The sequence below is a fragment of the Muscardinus avellanarius genome (genome assembly GCF_963383645.1).
Source record: "Muscardinus avellanarius genome assembly, chromosome: 8".
Classification (NCBI taxonomy): Eukaryota; Metazoa; Chordata; class Mammalia; order Rodentia; family Gliridae; genus Muscardinus; species Muscardinus avellanarius.
In genome coordinates, this window is record NC_137794.1 from 3304796 (window position 1) to 3326381 (window position 21586).

At 55.7% G+C, this 21586-nt stretch overlaps 1 protein-coding gene across 1 annotated transcript; it reads left to right on the top strand.

Annotated features, from left to right (window-relative positions):
• Positions 1-216: 216 nt before the first annotated feature.
• On the top strand, positions 217-21140 carry ABCC10 (ATP binding cassette subfamily C member 10; the record flags this gene model as incomplete). The annotated part of the gene is made up of 21 exons (XM_080700765.1): positions 217-377; positions 2380-3601; positions 3701-3928; positions 4555-4711; positions 4949-5058; positions 6681-6760; positions 8847-9018; positions 10751-10849; positions 11233-11422; positions 12273-12350; positions 12488-12682; positions 13554-13707; positions 13894-14080; positions 16488-16831; positions 17157-17326; positions 17776-17936; positions 18175-18428; positions 20149-20294; positions 20368-20465; positions 20599-20711; positions 20978-21140. The coding sequence occupies 21 exons, from the start codon at positions 217-219 to the stop codon at positions 21138-21140; spliced, it is 4482 nt and encodes a 1493-aa protein (XP_080556891.1).
• Positions 21141-21586: the final 446 nt, after the last annotated feature.

Sequence of the window (21586 nt, forward strand, 5' to 3'; positions counted from 1 at the left end):
CTTGAGGTTCCGGATCTCTGGGGACCGGGGGACCCGGGACGGGGAAAAGGAGCAGAGGCTGGGCGACCCGACTCCAGAAACCCGCCCGTGGTCGGAGCGTAAGTTCCTCCCTCCCTCCCGAGGTACGCGGGGATGGGCGGGGCGGGGCGGGAGTCTCGGGGTCGCGGCGGGGACCCCACCCTCCGTCCCCGGCCCTCTTGGCTTTTGCGCAGGTCCATGGAGCGGCTGGTGGCCGAGCTGTGCGGCACCGACGCGACGCGGCCGCTCCCGTGGTGGGAGGCGGACACCCCCGGCCACTGCTTCACCCAGCTGGTGCTCAGCGCCCTGCCCCACGCGCTGCTCGCGGTGCTCAGTGCCTGCTACGTGGGCACCCCGAGGTGGGTCGGCTGCCCAGGGTGCGAAGCCCGTACCCGCAGCCCTCATTGCCCACACATCCCCCGAGTCGCGAGGTCTCCGGGAAGGGCAGACGCGGCCCTGGTTGGGCCTGTGAGCAGCCTTCCCCGGACTCACCGCGCTGTTGAGAGGCTTGAGTGGAGAATGCACTTAAGCTTATAGTGCGGCGCCGAGCAGATTTGTAAGGCCCATAGAAATCATTTATTTTCAGGTGCCTAAACAGATGTCATGAATTCATGACAAGTTGTCGATCCAAGAAGGACGACTTGTGCTGCAGTGTTGGGCCAGTTTCTACACCAGCTCCCATCCATGAAATCTAGGCTAAGAAATGCTTATGTAGAAACAGCTGGAGAGGAAATAGTAGGTAGAAGAACAAAACTAAAACCTCCAGGCTTCCTGAGTTTAGAGCTGTAAGGTGAGGGTGCTAGATCGCCTTCATTTTGTGCTTGGTTCTTGGATAGCTGTAGATGGCCAGGGTTAATCTCTGGCTACTGAGAAGGTGGGAGGACAGTCTGGTCTCTGCTTTTGTGAGTTCCTAGTCTGATGGAGGGAAAAGTGTCTCTCTCCAAGAGGACTTGGGAAGCTTATGGACAGGATTGCAGGTGGTGCATGCTTATAATCCCAGCATTTGGGAGGCTGGGACAGAAGGATGGCGGTTCATGGACAGCCTCAGCTACTTAGGCCCTTTGCAACTCACTGAGACCCTGTTTCAAAAGAAAGAATAAAAAACATGGCTGGGAGTGTAGCTCGGAGGTAGAATGCCCCTGGGTTTCACCCCTAGTGCAGCAAAAAGAGAAAAAAAACCAAACTTTTTTGTGTGTGGAAAAAATCTTTAAAAAATGTTTTTATATGCCAAAAGATAAAGTCAAGACTGAAGAGAGAATTTCGTAAAGGAATCATACACTGATCTACGCCACCTTTTTACAATCAGTGAAAAGATGGAGAGTAGAATATTCCGAGTCTTTATAAAATTTAGGCTCTACATGTATAGAAGCTGTACATAAGTCAATTTTTTTTATAATTCAGTTTTTTTAATCTTATAATGTTTCAGGTGAATTTAAGGGTAGATTCTAGGTGGGTCACTTTATAAAATTAAATATGCATATCTTAGTGGTTATCTGTGTGGAAACTTTGCACTTATTCCTTTTTTTTTTTGCACTTTTTTTTTTGTGGTACTGGGGGTGCAACCCAGAGGCTTTCTACCTCCGGGCTATACTCCCAGACCTTTTTTCTATTTTATTTGGAAACAGGGTCTCACTAGGTTGCTGAGAGCCTCACTAAGTAGCTGAGGCTGGCTTCGAACCCGCGTGATCCTCCTTTCTCAGCCTCCCAAGCGTGCGCCACCACGCCCGGCTGCACTTTTTCTTAATTAGATCCTTTGTGGTAGGTACAGCCTTAATTCAAAATTGCTAATGCCTGTGGTGAAAGAATGAGAAGTAGTGTGGGGAAACCGGGTGTGGTTGCGCACTGCACTGCTCGGAATCCCAGCACTTGAGAGGTTGAGACGGAGGATCTCAGTTCTGGACAGCCTCAGCCTTGCCTCCCTTCACAACTGCTTCTTTTCTTTTTGCCTCTGGGGATGGAACCCAGGGATATTCTACCTCCCAGCTACACCCCTATTTTTTTATTCTTTATTTTGAAACAGGGTCTCACTGGGTTGCAAAGGACCTCACTAAGTAGCTGAGGCTGGTCATGAACTGCGATCCTCCTGTCTCAGCCTCCTGAATGCTGGGATGACAAGCGTGCCCACCACGCCCAGCTTGAGACCCTGTTTCAAAATAAAGAATAAAAAATAGGGCTGGGGGTGTAGATTAAAAGTGGATTGTGTCTGTTTGGGAAGGCTTTCTGGAAGCAAAGGCCCTGGGTTCCAAGGTAAAATGGACTAGGAATACTCAGAGCGAGGCGGGCAAGGAGGCTAAGTCCCCTACGTAGGTGAATTGTCAGAGGCGAGGGATGTGCCTCCTTTTCTCTCTTCTTTGTCCCCAGGAATCCAGATTACATCCTGCATTGCAGTCCTGGCTGGCGCCTCCGCCTCGCAGCCTCCTTGCTGCTCTCCGTCTTCCCGCTGCTAGACCTCCTTCCAGTTGCGTTGCCACCAGGGGCAGGCCCAGGGCCCGTGGGGCTGGAGGTGCTGGCGGGGTGTGTGGCGGCCATGGCCTGGCTCAGCCACAGCCTGGCTTTGTGGTCATTAGCTCATTCCCCTCACGGCCTCTCTCAGGGACCCTTGGCCTTGGCTCTGGCAGCCTTCCTGCCAGCCCCGGCCCTAGTGCTGACCCTGCTGTGGCATTGCCAGCAAGGCACGCTGCTACCCCCACTTCTGCCTGGGCCCCTGGCTCGCCTGTGCCTTCTCATGTTGCAGCTGGCAGCGATTTTGGCCTATGCCCTGGGCTGGGCAGTGCCCCGGCGGCCACGAGAATCCTGGGTTCCGGAGCCCCTCCTGTTCTCTGAGGGTCAGGAACCCGAGGTGTCTGAGGATGGGGAGAGTTGGCTGTCCCGCTTTTCCTATGCCTGGCTGGCACCCTTGCTGGCCCGTGGGGCCCGTGGGGAGCTCCAGCAGCCCCAGGACACTTGCCACCTCCCTCACAGGCTGCATCTAGCCTACCTGGTCCGTGCCTTCCAGGCACACTGGCAAGAGGGAGCTCAGCTGTGGAGGGCCCTGCACGGGGCCTTCGGGCTGCGCTACCTGGCCCTTGGACTGCTGAAGCTGGTGGGGACCATGCTGGGCTTCTCGGGGCCTCTGCTGCTCTCCTTGCTGGTGGGCTTCCTGGAGGAAGGGCGAGAGCCACTAAGCCGTGGCCTGCTCTATGCCCTGGGGCTAGCCTGTGGGGCTGTGTTGGGTGCTGTGCTGCAGAATCAGTATGGCTATGAGGTACGGAAGGTGACACTTCAGGCACGGGGGGCCGTGCTCAACATGCTCTACTGCAAGGCTTTGCAGCTGGGTCCCAGTCGCCCTCCCGCTGGGGAGGTCCTGAACTTACTGGGCACCGACTCTGAGCGACTGCTTAACTTTGCCGGTAGCTTCCATGAAGCCTGGGGCCTGCCCCTGCAGCTGGCCGTCACCCTCTACCTGCTATACCAGCAGGTGGGCTTGGCCTTTGTGGGTGGTCTGGTCTTGGCACTGCTGCTGGTCCCTGTCAACAAGGTGATTGCCACCCGCATCATGGCCAGCAATCAGAAGATGCTACAGCACAAAGACGCCCGGGTTAAGGTGAGGGGCGCCAGGGTCCCTCAGCGCTGGAGACCCCACCGCAGCCAGACAGGGCAGAGCCTGAGCAGCCTCCACTTCACTACTCTTCTGTCACTCTAGCTCATGACGGAGCTGCTCTGTGGCATCCGAGTTATCAAGTTCTTCGGGTGGGAGCAGGCACTGGGCGCCCGAGTAGAAGCCTGCCGGGCTCGCGAGTTGGGGCAGCTCAGGGTTGTCAAGTACCTGGACGCAGCCTGCGTATACCTGTGGGCCGCCCTGCCGGTGGTCATCTCCATCATCATCTTCATCACCTACGTCCTCATGGGCCACCAGCTCACTGCCACCAAGGTGAGGACGGGGAAGGGAGGGTGGCTCTAGAAAGGAGCGGCAGGCGGGGCGGTGCGGTGGAGAAGGAAGCACCCCGGCTACCCTGATCTTTTCCAGCCAAGGGCCACTCTCTCAATTGACTTTTCTTGGGGCCTGGGCTAACACACATGCACACATACACACACACCCCCCGTGAAAGAACTCTTTCCTTCCTCTTCTCCTCCTTCCACTCCAACCTGCGGTCAGGCCGGGTTAGGGTTAGGTCCCTTTATCCTCATCCTAATGGCCTTGTTTGTGTGTGGTGGGGGGATCATAACCCAGAGCTGGGTCTGGCTGGGGCCAGGCGATGTTGTCTCTGGCAAGGTCCCAGAATGACCTAGGCGTGTGTACTTAGGAAGCTGCAACATGGAGGACTGGGGGTAGCTCCATGATGGGGCATGTGCTTAGCATGTGTGAAGTGCTGGGTTCACTCCCCAGCACCAAAGGGAGGAAAACATCGAGTAGCCGCCTCTCACCCCAGGGTTCCCCAGCCAGCCCCTCAGGTCTGCTGCTGCCCCATTCCTCCCTCCACAGACCTGTCCACATGAAGCGCAGGCCTCAGGTGGACTGACTTTAGACGGTGCCTCCTCTCCTTCCACCCCGCTCAGGTGTTCACGGCCCTGGCGCTGGTGCGCCTGCTAATTCTTCCCCTCAACAACTTCCCTTGGGTGATCAATGGCCTCCTGGAGGCCAAAGTATCCTTGGACCGGATCCAGCATTTCCTCGACTTTCCAAACCACAACCCCCAGGCCTACTACAGCCCAGGTAATGGGAGGCCGGAAGCAGAACCCAGCCTGGGGAGAGGAGCCGGACGCAGCCAGCCGGTCGCTTTCCTAGACGCTTCCAGGAGGGGTCAGGGGCAGAGCCGACCCAGACTGAGACAGATTTAGTTCTGGGCAGGTAGATAAGGGACAGCGAGTCAGCGACATACCCCTTTACCTTTCCCAACCTCGCAGGTTGGTCGGCGAGGGGGCCAAGTTGAGTGGTTTCTTCCCTGTTCAGATCCCCCCACGGAGCCATCTACAGTGCTGGAACTGCGCGGAGCCCTGTTCTCCTGGGACCCAGCTGGAACCAGCCAGGAGACCTTCATCAGTCACCTTGAAGTGAAAAAGGTTCAGTGGACAGACACGCCGGGGAGCCCCCAGATAGTGAGGGAGATGGGGACTCAGCGACAGAGAAACAGGGCTGGCCCAGCCATGGCCGGAAGTTCCTGCAGCTCTAACAGCGGAGGGAAGGAGCGGAGGGGCTTGGTGAGCAAGTTCCAGCCTGAGGGGAAATGACACCTCCTCTTCCCCCCACCCCACGGCATTTTCAGAGCAGTCAGACCTCTCCCTAGATTGTAGGCGGGGCACAGCTACCCACCCCTTGACCAAGGGGTGCGTTTGCCTCTCTGTCTCTCACCGGCTGCAGCGTTCAAACAGACCCCGGGTTCATCCATTGTCTCCCCAGGCCAGGACTGCGGGAGAGGCCCAGCAGCCCCTTCCAAGAAGGGTTATGCCATGGGATAGACGATCCACTCTTGAGCCTGGTAAAAAGCAGCCATGCTTCACGGCTCCTGCTGCAGCCTGCACAGTCAAAGAAAAGCTCGCAGCACTAACATTCCTAGCAGGAAGGTGACTCCTGCTCACCGCAGTCCTGAGTTTTCACTTTCTCCTGACCTTTGTCCAACCCCTTGCCCCACGGCTCAACCCGCGGCGGCTGGACTGCCTCCATCACATCTGGCTCACATTTCTGGCTTGGGCCGTATGTTTTGTTTTTCTCTTAGTTCAGGCAAGACAAGGCTGGAATTTTTCAAAGGAATTTTACTAATGTGTTAAGGCTTTTTTTTAATAGAAGTCATAGAAACCCACTGGAGCTAGCTTAAGCAAACAAGAATGTGTAATAAGAATATAGAGGTGAATGGCAGGATCCAAGGCAGAGCGCAGCCAGACCTCGGGCACGGCGCACCAGGCCTCGACTTGCAGAGCGCGCCGCCTTCGTCTGCTTCTCCTCGTGTTGGCCCTGTGCTCTCTGAGCGCCCAGCCTCCACTGAGCAGGACATGTGACTGTGGAGCGCTCTTCCACTCACAGGCTGCCGCCAACAGGAGGGAGAGCTGCGGCCTGGGGCCTGATCCCATGTCCCAGGAGAGGGCACAGACGAGTCTGGTGCCTGCTGCAAAGGGATCGATCCCAGCTGGTAGAGTGGGCACCCCAGACGGGCAGAGTTTCTGAGACCCTAGCCCATTTCTAGAGAGGATTTTCTTTTTGAGCAGGAAGATAGCTAAACCTAAAAATGAAGGGAGAACAGGACATTTTAAGCTGCAAATGACAGGTATGCGCATCTGCAAAGCCCTGCTTCTTGCCCACAGTTATCAGAAATCGTGGCAAGGTGGCTTAGCCAGCCCAGTGTGCCGAGCCCAAAGCCCGGATCCCCTTCACCTCTCCACAGTCTGGGAGACTTGCCTCAGAGTGAGCCGCAGAAGTTCCTAGGAAGTTTCTTCTCATTCTTCCTGGCAAGCTGCTCCCTCTTGAAGGTCCTTCACACAGCCAGTGAAACTGCTGGCTCCGCTGGGCGGAGAATGTAACACCTTGCTTCTCCAGATAGTACACGGAGGCAGCCACTGAGCACATGTAGCCTGTGGGTGGGGACTTCTTTTCCTGCACACTGACAGGGTCTTAGCTGCAGGATGGAGACACTGCCCCTTCCGTCCTTCCCCTGCAAAGAGCAGGCGCTGACTGTGTTGTGCCTTCGCAGGGTATGCTGGTGGGCATCGTGGGTCAGGTTGGCTGCGGGAAGAGCTCATTGCTGGCCGCCATCGCTGGGGAGCTGCACAGGTAATGAATGCCCAGTGCACTCCTGCCCTGTTCTCCCTTGAGTGTGTTGGGCAGCTTTTGGAGGGGTCAGGGGGACCACGAGAAGCAAGACATGACCCCTTTCTTGGGTGAGGTTTCAGTCTGTAAAGGGAAAGGCAATCAAGGTCAGTGATTAAGCTGGGTGTGGTGGCACATGCCTGTAATCCCGGTACTTGGGAAGCTGAGACTTGAGGATCTCAGGTTCACAGTGAGGACAGCCTCAGCAATGTAGTGAGACTCTCAACACCCTAGTGAGCCTCTGTTTGTATTTATTTATTCAGTCAGTCAGTCATTCCAGGGTTATTCTACCTCCAGTCTCCACCTCCAGCCCTATTTTTTTTTTTTTTAATTTGAAACAGTGTCTTACTAAGCTGCAAAGGGCCTTAGTAGCTAAGTAGCTGAGGGTGGCCATGAACCTGCGATCCTCCTGTGTCAGCCTCCCACATACTGGGATTACAAGCATGTGCCACCATGGCCAGCTTATTTCCTATCTTTATTTTTAAACAGGGTCTTGCTAGGTTGGGGAGATTCTCACTACTTTCTGAGGCTGTCCTCAAACCTGTGATTCTTCTGTCTCAGTTCCCCACGTATGGAGATGATAGGCATGCGCCATCACACCTGGCTTGAGAGCCTGTTGTGTGTGTGTGTGTGTGTGTGTGTGTGTGTGTGTGTGTGTGTGTTTCCTGCAGTACTCGAGATTAAACCCAGGAGCATTCTACCTCTGCGCTCTACCCCACCGTGCTATTTTTTAATTTTTTATTTTGTAACAGGGTCTTGCTAGTTTGCTGAGAGTCTTACTACATGCAAAGGCTGTCCTTAAACTTGTTATCTTCCTGTCTAAGCCTTTTAAGTACTGAGATTATAAGCATGCACCATCACACCTGGCTTTTTTTTTTTTTTTTTTTTTTTTTTGTGGTCCTGGGATAGAACCCAGGGTCCTCTATCTCTGGGCTATTCCCCCAACCTATTTTTTTTTTATATTTTATTTTGTTTCTTTTTTTTTTTTTTTTTTTTTTTGGTGGTACTTGGGGTGGAACCCAGAGGCTTTCTACCTCTGGGCTATACTCCCAGACCTTTTTTTTTTTTTGGTGGTACTGGGGTTCCTGGAAGCCCTTCTACCTCCGGGCTATAGTCCCAGACCTATTTTTACATTTTTATTTGGAAACAGGGTCTCCTAAGCCAGCACGCGCAGCTGGCTTCGAACCTGCGCGATCCTCCTGTCTCTGCCTCCCAACTGAGGGGATTACAAGCGTGTGCCACCACGCCCGGCTACTCCCAGACCTTTTTTATATCTTATTTGGAAACAGGGTCTCACCAAGTTGCTGAGAGCCTCACTAAGTAGCTGAGGCTGGCTTCAAACCTGTGCGATCCTCCTGTGTCAGCCTCCCAAGCACAGGGATTACAAGTGTGCGCCACCACGCCCGGCTTTTTTTTTTATATTTTATTTTGAAATAGGGTCTCACTAAATTGCAGCGGGCCTCAGTAAGTAGCTGAGGGTGTCTGCACACTGTGATCCTCCGGTCTCAGCCTCCCGAATGCTGGGATTACATGGGTGCGCCACCACACCCAGCTGAGACCCTGTTTCTAAATAAAAAATAAAATAGAGCTGAGGGTGTAGCTTGGAGGTAGAATGCCCCTGAGTTCAGTCCCCAGCACCAGAGACAGAGAGAAGGGTGAGAACATTTCCCAGGGTTGACTGTCCTTTCAGAAAGCGTGGGGGTGCGGGGCCAGGGTCTGGAGAGCAGCATAGGGCTGAGGAAGGCCTCGTTTTCCATGAGAACGAGCCTGACATCCTGCAGTCCACTGAGCTGCAGGGCACACAGGCCTGACAGCTGCTTGGCCATGACCAAAGAGTAGTTTCTTCCCTTCCCAGTCCAGAATGAGACTACAGCATCATTTAGACCCCTCAGCTCAGAGGCTGTCAACCTGGAAGGTGGCGTGACGTGAGGGAGAGCCTTGTAGAAGGCAGCAGTCTGGGAAGTTTCTGGGAGACAGAGGCTGGGCGTGGCCGGGAATGGAGGGACCCATGAGGAGCCCATGTCCATGCCACTGGCCTGGCTCTCTACAGGCTGCACGGACAGGTGGCAGTGTGTGGGCTGTCCAAGGGCTTTGGCCTGGCCACCCAGGAGCCCTGGATCCAGTTTGCAACCATCCGAGACAACATCCTCTTTGGGAAGCCATTTGACGCCCGGCTGTACAGGGAGGTGCTAGAGGCCTGCGCCCTCAACGAGGACCTCAGCGTGAGTGCTGGCCTTGAGACTCTTGGCTTCCTGTTTCCAGGGTGGGGGTGGGCGGTCCTGCCCTGTAAGAGGTCCCCAGAGGAGGTTCCACTACAGATGCCCAATGCACCCAGGGCCCACCGAGCAGGCGACACCCACCAGCATTGCTAAGGATAATGTCTCAGGACTGCAGGCTTGGCCAGTAGCTGTTACCATCTGAACCCTAGGAGTCAGCTCATTATCATGTTTCAAAATAAAGAGTAAAGCCAGGCGTGGTGGCGCACGCTTGTAATCCCAGCGCTTGGGAGGCTGAGACAGGAGGATCACACAGGTTCGAAGCCAGCCTCAGCTACTTAGTGAGGCTCTCAGCAACTTAGACCCTGTTTCAAAAAAAAGTATAAAATAGGTCTGGGAGTATAGCCCAGAGGTAAAAAGCCCCTGGGTTCCACCCCAGTACCGCCAAAAAACAAAAACAAAAACACAAAATAAATAGTAAAAAATAGAGCTGGGCGTATGGCTTACAAGTAGAATGCCCCTGGGTTCAATCCCTAATACCACAAAATAGGTAAATAAATATAGTTCTAGATATTTAAATACAACCCATTACAAATATATGTTTTGTGCCAATAAGTCATTGATTATAAAATAGAAGACACAAACATGGAAGCCTGTGTAGCTGGACATGGCTGGGCAGGGTCCCCCAAATCATGAATGATACTAAAACCAGTGGTTTCAAGTAGCAACTTATCACCATGAGGCAGACTCTTCATCGATATTACCATTTATTTCTTTTAGGGAGGAAACCCAAATATTTAGATCTCTGGTTGCTTTTCTTTCCATTTATAGAATAAGTCTTTATTTTTAAATTTACATTAGGGCCAAGCTGGATAACAGAAACTAGTCTTTAGGACTTGTCAGAGTGTTCTTAGATAAACTCTGCTCTGCTGATAAAATTTGCCTCACTGTTACCCTAACCTGAAAAGTCCCAAGGACACAGAATCCTCCTCCACTTAGGGCTCTGCTGTGGAGCTTCCAACCACTTTTGGTGTTCCTCGGTTTCCTTGGCTTCTTTTCCCCATTGCGGTCAAGTGTCCCTGTTCGGACGCCACCTGTCCTTAATGTCCAGTGTACCCGAGAGCAAAGGAGTGACTCAGACGTGGCAAGCAGGTTGAGGGGGCAGGCCAAGGCACCGTGCTCCGAGGTGAGGGTTCCGCTGGGACATTCGTGCACAGCTTTGACTGTCATTCTAAGCAGGAAGGTTGACGGGTAAGCGTGCAAAGAGACCTTGAGGCAGCAGCTAAAGGGTGAATGACAGAACACCTGCAGGAAGTCCATGAGATAACGGTTAACAGTCAAAGCGCTGAGGATATGCAGACGGTCCTTGAAGCAATGGTCAACAAGCGGGATATCCAGGGATAGCCAGCCAGAAACAGGAGCGTTGACCTTGGAGGAACAGGCTGCCTTCAGCGAGGTCAAAGTCTGGTCATGGCTTTCCAAGACCCTTAGACCTTTCCAAGGCAAATGTTAACCTGCCCCTGGCAGTTGGGTTCTCCATAACATGGTAAGTGTTGAGTGAATGCTAGACATTGTTGGAGTTACTGTTTGTCTCCTCTGAATCATCTGCCCCGAATCCAAGTCCAGTCTCAAGCTCCCCAGCTCTCGTGACCCCTGTCATCTCTTTCCTACATGGGGTCAGGAAACAGGATAGAAGATCCTGGGGAGCTTGCTGACCACTGGGTGTCTGTCTCATCAGGTCCTGCCTGCGGGGGACCAGACAGAGGTCGGGGAGAAGGGCGTGACTCTCAGTGGGGGACAGCGGGCCCGGATTGCCCTCGCCCGCGCTGTGTACCAGGTGAGTTCAAGGTGGTCAGGGCGGGGCAAGAGCAGGGAGGCTAGGTGGCTCCCTACTCTTGGCTGGGTGGGGGCTAGGGATGCTTTCTCTGCATCTGGTGTCTTCCCCCCCAGCTCCATGTTCATGAGGTGTTAGCCATCCCCTCCTCCTTTTGCAGATCTGAGGCAAAACGAAAGGCCCGAGGCACTGGGACCCAGCAGAGCACTGGCTCGGGGCTCTGACCTTGCTTGGTTGGAGGGAAGCCCACCCTCTGGTCTTGCTTCCTATCCCTCAGAACTGCCCTCAGCCGTCTTCTCTGACTGCCCAGGACAAGGACCTGGGAGGCTTCTGGGTAGGCCCAGAGGGCTCAAGCCCCACAACTGTGGTGCTCCTTCCCTCCCTAGGAAAAAGCGCTCTATCTCCTTGATGACCCTCTGGCTGCTGTGGATGCAGACGTGGCCCGCCACTTACTGCACAAGTGCATCCTGGGAGTTCTGAGCCACACCACACGGCTGCTATGCACCCATCGTACCGAGTACCTGGAGAGTGCTGACGTGGTGCTGCTGATGGAGGCTGGGCGCCTCATCCGGGCTGGTAATGTTGGGCAAGAACCCAGCCGGGTGGGACCCGGTGGGACAGGCACCCCTGTGGTCAGCAAGCTCCCCAATACCTTCTCTCCAATTTCCTGTGTCTTTATAGGAAAGAGATGACAGGGGTCCAGGTGTGACAGGGAAGAGGGACAGGTGGGTCCTCAAGTGCAGTCTCTGCAGCCCCTTCCAAGTGTGTCTTAAGGCTGGGCCTCACCTCCTGCCTTCACGGAACCGGTGTGAGGAAACGGGAGAACAGGAGGAAAGAGGAGTGTCTGGAGAAATTCTAGTAGCTGAGGAACCAGGGCTTTAGGACTGGGTGCTCTTGGGAACTTAGAGACCCTGGATCTCTGAGAATAGTATGATGTCCTCAGAGAGGGGAAGTCTGGGCATGTAGCTCAGCGGCATCGGTAATAGATCTCTTACCTAGCGTGCGTGAGGCCCTGGGTTTGATCCCCAACACCAAAAATAAACAAACAACCCTCAGGGAGGAAAAGCAGCCAGGCCTAGAACCTTTTTGTAAAGAAAACAAAAGCAAAAAATCTTGGATTATTATCCAGACAGCCATGACCACTGGCAAGTTCACTAAAGAAAAACAGGGAGAAATGAGGCTCAACCAGTATATCAGGAATTGGACATCAGGAATTGAGAAGAAACTCCACAGCAATGAGAGGCGGCCCTGGCCGGGGTGCTCATGTGTGGGTGCGATTCTCCCCCTTCATCCATGAGGCCTGGGGGGCCAGACAGGCTCCCTCGAGGATGGGTGGGGAGGAAGGCCAGAGGAAGAGGTGGGGTCACATGTATTTAGAAAGGCGTAACACAGACCCACACCATCCTTTTCCCCTTCTACTTTCCAGGGCCTCCCTCCGAGATTCTGCCATTGGTACAGGCTGCCCCCAGAGCCTGGGCTGAGGGTGGACCAGAACCTGCCTCAGGTGCGGCCTAGAGGTGGGAGGAAAGGGCGTGCTTGTCCAGCCTGTAGAGTGCCCCCAAAGCTTGCTCTCTGAAACAGCAAGTGCTCAGCTCTCATCCTGCAAACTCCCCTCCTCTATGACCTCCCTGACTCTCACAGCCAAGGCCCAGCCGGTTCAGGACCCAGAGGAAACGAAGGGGGAGCTGGAGGTGGAGCGGAGTGTATCTGGCCGCTTGCTGCAGGAGGAGAGCAAGAAGGCTGGCGCCGTGGCATTGCACGTGTACCACACGTACTGGAGGGCCGTGGGCTGGGGCCTGGCCCTCGCCATCCTCTTCTCTCTACTTCTCATGCAAGGTGAGAGGTGCCCGGGAGCCCCGACCCCACACCGGCTACGTCGCCCAGGTCCCATCACTGTTGTCACTCCGTGCCAGTCATCACGAAGCTGAGACCCCTGAGCACAGGCAGTGGTTGGGACAACAGACATGCCCCCGATTCTGCGGCTGAAGCAGGACACTCCCATCTTTGTATCCACCCCTAAGCCAGCCGCTGTCTGCGGATCTGAGGTCTTGCTATCTCAAAAGATGAAGGGTGGTGGACCTAAGAAAGAAGCATACTGCTGGGCGTGGTGGCCACACTTGTAATCCCAGCATTTGGAGGCTGAGACAGGAGGATCGTAGTTCAAGAACAGGCTCAGCTACTTAGTGAGGCCCTCTGCAACTCAGGGAGACCCTGTTTCAAAATAAAGAATGAGCCGGGCGTGTGGCACGCGCTTGTAATCTCCATGCTTGGGAGGTGGAGATAGGAGGATCACATAGGTTCAAAGTCAGCTGCGCTGGCTTAAAAGACCTTGTTTCCAAATAAAAATATAAAAATGGGTCTGGGAGTGTAACCCGGAGGTAGAAGGGTTTCCAGGAACCCCAGTACCACAAAAAAAAAAAAAAAGAATGAAAAATAGGGCTGAGGGTGGAGCTTGCAGGTAGAACACACCTGGGTTCCACCCCCAGTACTGCCAAAAATAAATAAATAAAAATAAAGGATAAAAAATAGGGCTGAGGGTGTAGCTCTCAGGTAGAATGCCCTTGGGTTCCATCCCCAGTACTCCCCCCCAAAAGAAGTATCCCATCCTCTGGGAGGGAGGCACAGGAGGGTGGGACCCAGTCAGGGGCAGTGGAAGGGCTGTTTAAATAGATGAAGCCTCATGTCTCCCTCCTGCCCACCCGCCTAGCTACGCGCAACGCTGCTGACTGGTGGCTCTCCCACTGGGTCTCTCAGCTGAGGGCATCACAGAACAGCTCCCAGGAGGGGCCAGCCGGTGCCAGCCCAGGCTCCGAGGGGCTCTTCTCTGCACGGCTGCTCTTCCTCTCCCCCGGCAGCCTGTGGTGAGTCCTGGGGCAGGGCATAGGCCTGGTGCGCTCAGAATGGCCTCCAGGGAAGGGGCGGGATCGGGGTTGGGGCTGCAGGGGCTGTGTCTCCTGGAGGGTAAGGAGAGGTGGCCTGGGGATGGAGGGTGGGCTCCCCCGAGTAGCCCTGCTTTGGCTTACCCATAGTCCCCTCCCCACCCCTAGCACCCCAGCGTTCCCGCTGCGCAAAGCTGCCCCCAATGGGTCGGAAGTCCGCTTCTACCTCACCGTCTATGCAGCCATTGCCGGGGTCAACTCGCTCTTCACCCTTCTCCGAGCGGCGCTGTTCGCAGCGGGCACCCTCCAAGCTGCCACCACCCTGCACCGCCGCCTGCTACACCAAGTCCTTAGGGTGAGGCTTGGGAGGGCGGGCGAGGGAGGGGGCGCCGCCCTGGCCCCGGGTTCCCTGGTACCTGAGCTCCATCAGGGCCTCGTCCTACAGACAGGCCCTCACAGATAGCACCCACAGGCGCAGAGCAGAGCAGCTGCCCACGTTCCACCCATTGACTTGCGCCTGTCGGTTTCTCACTTATGAAATGGGGCAATATGAGAACCTTCCTCAGAGTTACTGAGCCTTTAGACATAAGGGCTGACCTTTTAGTTCATGCAGAGCCCTTTCTGTTTTATTGGTGTGAAATTGGCTTCCTTTTATCTCCATGCCCTCCCTCCCTTGATAAACAACCATTCTTTTTTTTTTTTTTTTTTTTCCTTTGGCGCGTCTGGGGATGGAACCCAGGGGCATTCTACCTCCAAGCTACACCTCCTGCCCTATTTTTTATTCTTTATTTTGAAACTGGGTCTCACTGAGTTGCAGAGGGCCTCACTGAGTAGCTGAGGCTGTCCGCGAACCGCCATCCTCTGGTCTCAGTCTCCCGAATGCTGGGATGACAAGCGTGCGCCACCACGCCCGGCTGATAAACAACCATTCTAAGTGCATGGAGCATATATATTTTCATTTGTTTTGGGTTTTTTTTTTTTTTTTTGCAAAATGCCTATGTTTTGTATGCATGTATATTTTTTGGTTTATGTAAGTGGTACTGTCAGAGCTAACCTTCTGTTTCTAGGATTCACCCTTGTTGCTTAGTGTATTAGTCTATTGCCCCATTTACCTAAGAGAATTAAGTTAATTGGCACGTGGAAGGTGCTTTAGGTGCTGCCTGGCACACACTAAGTACTCATTAGCAATGACTAGTAATGTCATTATTACAAATCCTTTTACTTTTTATGTACTGGGGATGGAACCCAGGGGCATTCTACCTCCAGGCTCATCTCACCCCAGCCCTATTTTTATTCTTTATTTTGAAACAGGGTCTCACTGAGTTGCAAAGGGCCTCACTAAAGTTGAGGCTGTCCTCGAACCGTGATCCTCCTGTCTCAGCCTCCCGAATGCTGGGATTACAAGCGTGCGCCACCATGCCTGGCTAGAATCAAAATCCTTCCTTGTCCATTATTAGGACCTCAGTAACCTGTGAGATGGGCACTATTATCCCCACCTTACAGATGACGAAACTGAGGCCCTGAGAGTTGCTATGACTTGGCCAAGGCTCGTTCTGTGAAGAGCCAGACCAAGAACTCAGCACTGTGTAGGGCTGTCTACTGCCTGTTAGGATGCCTCCCCCCAGGAGCCAGGAGGGGACACCGCACGGTCACGGGTCTGATTCCTCTAAAGCCAGCATTAGGAGGTGCTTCAGAAAGTCAGCCAGGTGCACTCACCTGTAATCGCAGTGACCTGGAGGCTGGGGCGGAGACTTGAGTTTGAGGCCAGCCTGGGCCACTTAGACCCTGTCTTAAAATAAAAAGATCAGAGTCGGGCGTGGTGGCGCACTCTTGTAATCCCCGCGCTTGGGAGGCAGAGACAGGAGGATCGCGCAGGTTCGAAGCCAGCCGCGCTGGCATAAGAGACCCTGTTTCCAAATAAAAATATTAAAATAGGTCTGGGAGTGTAGCCTGGAGGTAGAAGGGCTTCCAGGAACCCCAGTACCACAAAAATAAATAAATAAAATAAAAAGAGCAGGTATGGAGCTCAGTGCTAGAGCACCCTTGGATTTAATCCCCAGTATTGCAGAAGAAAAAAAGAAAGGAAAAAAAAAGTTATTTGATCTAGTCTCTGGCCTAAAGATAGGACTGTTCCCAAAGTAAAAGCGGAATGTCAAATGAGGGAGCGGGAGGCTAGAAAAGGGAAAAGGTGCCCTTGAGACTGTGCCTCCCAAGAGCCGTCCAAACCAGGCGCGGGGGCAATATGGCAGGGCTGGGGTGCAGCCTGAGGTAGAATGCCCCTGGGTTCAATCTCCAGCATGGTGCACACATATGCACACACGTGCGTGCACACACACACACACGCACACACAGATTAGTCCAAGTTGCTACCAGTTCTTGTTCTGGGCCAGGCAGACTGCGAAGACTTGGTGGCTGGCTCGGTGGTCTCTCATCCTCCCAGCAGCCCCGTGGGCAGCCTGTGAGCTGTTAGTAGCTGCGTTATTTTCACACGAGGAACAAGCACCTTTGAGAGCGGAATGTGTCCCTTGCCGGTCTCACCTCGAAGGGCCGTTGCTGCACCTGACTCCATCTGGCCGAGCTCTTATCATGACTTTGACCTCAACTGACAACATCACTGTCGTGCCATGGGCAGCCAGGATGCTCCTTCTGACATCTAGCGAGGCCTCACCGTGCTTCCCCACCGAGGCCCTCCTCCCCCCACCTCCCACGGCCCAGCAGCCCTTCCTGCTCACCTTGGCCTCGCCCACCACCTCCTCTTGCAGGCGTCTGTGGCTTTCTTTGACTCCACGCCCCTGGGCAGAGTGCTAAACCGCTTCTCGTCAGACGTGGCCTGCGTGGACGACAGCCTGCCCTTCCTCCTCAACATCCTGCTGGCCAACGCGGCTGGGCTGCTGGGCCTCGTGGCGGTGCTGGGCGCCGGCCTGCCCTGGCTGCTGCTGCTGCTGCCGCCCTTGAGCCTCGTGTACCACCACGTGCAGCGCCACTACCGGGCCTCCTCCCGGGAGCTGCGGCGCCTGGGCAGCCTCACCCTGTCTCCTCTCTATTCCCACCTGGCCGATACCTTGGCTGGCCTCCCAGTGCTCCGCGCAGCTGGGGCCTCCAACAGGTATGAGGTTTGCCTCCCCCAGCCACAGCCTAGGGGGATGAGGCGCTGGGGGAGGGGGAGAGGGCCCTGAGAAGAGACGCGTGTGGGGTAGGGGCATCCCAGCTTTCTGTGGGGAGAAGGGAAAGGGAGAGTGCTGGGGAGAACAGAAGAGAGTGGACATGAGGCGGAGCAGGCCCCTTCAGAAGAGCCCTGGGCCTCTCGGTACCCCTCGCTCTGCCTGTGGGCGTGTAGAGCAGCTCCCATGGCAGAGGTGTGCTGTAAGGAAGGGGTCTGGGTGGGTCAGGGTAGCAGCGGGTGGCCTTGCTTTCCTCCTGGTCTCCCCCAGGTTTGAGCAGGAGAACCAGCAGCTCCTGGAGCTAAACCAGAGGTGCCAGTTTTCTTCCTGTGCCACGATGCAGTGGCTGGACATCCGGCTTCAGCTCATGGGGGCTGCAGTGGTCAGCGCCATCGCGGTCATCGCCCTGGTGCAGTACCAGCAAGGCCTCGCTAACCCAGGTGCCACCAGACCCTTCCTGCGCTCCCCAGGAGCAAGTCATCCCGGCCCCCTACTCTGTCCCCCATGGAGGGGTCTCATGATCCTCAGCACCCTCATTTTAGAATTGGGGAAACTGAGTGTCCAGAAGTGATGCTCCCGGGCGGTGGCAGTGTGGGACTAGACTGAGTCCTTGATCTCTGGTCTTAGGCCCTTAGGCGCCCGTCTCCCAGCGCCACCACTCTTCCCCAGCCCACCGCAGTCCTCCACCTGTCGCCCTCATGGCTTCTCCCTTGTACCAGGCCTCCCGTGGTCCTGACCTAGGTCCCATCATCTGCCTGTTCCTCTGCCAGCTTCCCTTAAACACCCATAGCCCACAGCTGAGACTGTCCCGCTCCACCCCGGGGTGTGCCCTGCCCACACACGGCCCAGTGCCCAGGCCGTCCCTAGCAGCTGGCGCTCCTCTCCCCAGGGCTGGTGGGCCTGGCACTGTCCTATGCCCTGTCCCTGACGGGCCTGCTCTCAGGCCTGGTGAGCAGCTTCACACAGACGGAAGCCATGCTGGTGAGCGTCGAACGCCTGGAGGAGTACTCCAGTGACCTGCCCCAAGAGCCCCACAGCCAGCCGCGGCAGGTGGGCCTGCACCCTGCCCCAGGCTGGAGCTCCAAAACCTGTGTCCACGAAGGCCCCAGTCCCGCCTGCCTTCGTTTGCTCAGCTTCCTGCGCTTCTCTGCATGGTCGCCGCAGTCACTGCATCCCTCTTCCTGCCTCTCCCGTGTCCCCACCCTTCCTCTCGTGCCATCTTGTCCTTATGACCCTCCCCGCCCCGTCCCACCTTATGCCTTCATGGCCCCCCATGGTTCCTCCCCAGCAGCACATCGGCTGGCTCACCCAGGGGACCGTGGAGTTCCAGGACGTGGTGTTAGTGTACCGGCCGGGGCTGCCGAACGCCCTGGACGGGGTGACTTTCCGCGTGCAGCCCGGAGAGAAGCTGGGCATCGTGGGCCGCACGGGCTCTGGCAAGTCCTCCCTGTTTTTGGTGCTCTTCCGGCTGCTGGAGCCCAGTGCGGGGCGAGTGCTGGTGGATGGCGTGGACACCAGCCAGCTGGCGCTGGCAGAGCTCAGGTCTGGGGGAGAGGAGGTCGGTGAGAAGGGAAAAGGGCAACCAGACCAATGGTACTGAGAGGAGGGCATGGTTCCGAAGCATCTCTACGCTGAGGACAGCCAGGGCTGCCGGGGGCGGGGGGGGGAGGTGGAGGGTAAGAGGAGCAAGTGAAACCCACAAGCTCCTAGCACGCAGGTCCAGATTAGTAGCTGGTGGTCCCAGGGACTTCCTCGCCCCAAAGCAGGCCACACTTCCAGCTTCATCTTGTGTCTGCGCTCTACTGCAGACGCCAGTCACTGCCTTCTAAGTCAGAGCCTCCCAGAGGTTATGCCTCAAAACCCTATGATCAGCTGAGCGTGGTGGCACACACCTGCAATCCTGACACTTGGGAGGCTGAGCCAGGAGGATCTCAGGTTCCCGGCCAGCCTCAGCAACCTCTAGGCCCTCCACAACTTAGTGAAACCCTGTTTCAAAATAAAGAATACCGGGCGTGGTGGCACACGCTTGTAATCCCAGTGCTTGGGAGGCTGAGACAGGAGGATCGCACAAGTTCGAAGTTAGCCTCAGCTACTTAGTGAGGCTCTCAGCAAGTTAGTGAGACCCTGTTTCCAAATAAAATATAAAATAGGTCTGGGAGTGTAGCCCAAAGGTAGAAAGCCTCTGGGTTACACCCCCAGCACCACAAAAATAAAGAATTTAAAAAAAAATAAAGAATAGCCGGGCATGGTGGTGTATGCTTGTAATCCCAGCATTCAGGAGGCTGAGACTGGAGGATCACAGTTTGTGGACAGCCTAAGCTACTTAGTGAGGCCCTCTGCAACTTAGTGAGACCCTGTTTTAAAATAAAGAATAAAAAATAGGGCTGGGGGTGTGTGGCTCATAGGTAAACTACCTCTGTGCTCAAGCTCCAGTAAACACACACACACACACACACACACACACACGCGCGCGCGCGATCCCTTGACCCTCAGGATCAGCCCACGGTATTTGGGCATCCTGAGATCTGGGCCAGTTGCCCTGGTCATAAGTGGCCTCACCTGGGTCCTAGATCCCCCAACCCCTGCCTCTAGGTTAGCCAATGTCGTTTTCTCTCAGTTCTATGGTGCGGGAGAAGTAGGCAAGCCGCCTGAGCTAGCGCTGGACCGCGCCCTGGCCCTGCCTCTTCTGCCTTCTCTCCTGAGCATTGGCCACACCTCGCATCCCAGCCTCACAGCTCCCAGCACCTGATTCCAGCACCTGATTCCAGGCTCCTCCGCCGGAAGCGCCCTTTCCACTCAGCCACTCTGGTTCCCTGCCTAGTCACCACCGTTCAGTAGCACACACTTGAGCCCGTTTGTTTTGTGTGTGTGTGTGTGTGTGTGTGTGTGTTTGGCACTGCGGATGAAACCCAGGGGTATTCTACCTCCAAACTACATTTCCAACCCTTTTTTATCTTTTATTCTTTCTTTTGAAAAAGTCTCACTGAGTTGCAAAGGACCTCATTAGGTAGCTGAGGCTGGCCACAAACCCGGATCCTCGTCTCAGCCTCCCAAATACATGCACCATGTTTTCTGTGTTTTATACCTCAGTGAAATGTAGGCTCATTAGGGCCAGAGCCTGGGCCTTTGGTGGCTCATCATGCCAGCTCAGTTCTGGGGCTCGGCTGGGGCTGGGAGGGAAGCAGAGGGGATTGTGTTCAGGCTTTCCTGGAAGAGCTAGACGGAGCTCCACCTCAGCCTAGACCCTGCCCTTGTCCCCCAGGTCGCAGCTCGCTATCATCCCCCAGGAGCCCTTTTTGTTCAGTGGGACTATTCGGGAAAACCTGGACCCACAGGGCCTGCATGACGACGGGGCCTTGTGGCAGGCCCTGGAGCAGTGCCACCTGAGCGAGGTGGTCAGCTCCATGGGTGAGTGTGGCCGGCCCCCGAGCAGGGATGGGGCAGGAGGAGCCTGGCTCTCAGTGAGACGCTCCGCTTGCAGGTGGCCTGCATGGCGAGCTGGGCGAGGGGGGCCGGAGCTTGTCCCTGGGCCAGAGGCAGCTGCTGTGCCTGGCCAGAGCACTCCTCACAGATGCCAAGGTAAAGCGAGAGGAACAGACATTTGAGAGGGCTGGGCGGGAGGCTGGGGAGGTTGGAAAGGGGGTCCAGGGGAGAGCCGGTAGTGGGGCGCTATAGGTGAGCTGCGCCACACCTCCCTTCACCCCCCTTCCAGATCCTGTGTATTGACGAGGCCACAGCAAGCGTGGACCAGAAGACCGACCAGCTGCTCCAGCAGACCATCTGCAAACGCTTTGCCAACAAGACAGTGCTGACCATTGCCCACAGGTGTGCAAGGACCCAGGGTGAGGCTAGCCAGGGACCGTCATGGTGGGGACAGGGGCGTCCCCTCCGAACCTCGGGGAACCCCAGGGTCAGGGCCCACAGCTCCCAGCTCCTTTCCCCAGGCAGGCTCTGGGTCCTTTGTAGTCCCTTCCCCCTTACTTCAGCCTGTGGGGACAGGCCTGTGCAGCCAGGAGGGGCGGGATGGGAGAAGGGTCAGCTTTCTCCCTTAGGGCACTGTCTTCCATCCGCCCGCACCTTCTCTCACACAGGCTCAACACCATCCTGAACTCTGACCGGGTGCTGGTGCTGCAGGCAGGAAGGGTCATGGAGCTGGACTCCCCTGCTGCTCTGCGCAGCCGGCCCCACTCACTGTTCTATCAGCTGCTGCACAGCAGCCAGCAGGGCGCCCCCTCCTCTCCTGAGGGGCCCTGAGCATGGCCCACCTCCAGGCTCCTCCTCTTCACCTGCTCCCCGCAGGGCTGGCTGGCTCTCCTCTGGCCCTGCCTCTCCCTACTGTCCCCAGGGAGGAGGGGCACCCTGAACCTCTTTTTTATTTTTTTGTGGTACTGGGGATGGAACCCAGGGATAGTCTACCTCCAAGCTGCACCCTCAGCCCTATTTTGTATTCTTTATTTTGAAACAGGGTCTCACTGAGTTGCTTAGGGCCTCACTAAGTAGCTGAGGCTGTGTGTGAACCTCGATCCTCCTTTCTCAGCCTCCCGAATGCTGGGATTACAAGCGTGCACACCGCGCCTGGCTGACCTTGGGCCTCTGTAGAAGCTGCTCCATGGAGGGCAGGATGCGGGGGCTTTACCAGCCCAGGCCTCTTATCTGGTTTCCTTGCACCAGGGACTCGGGGGCGGGGGGTGTTCTAGTGT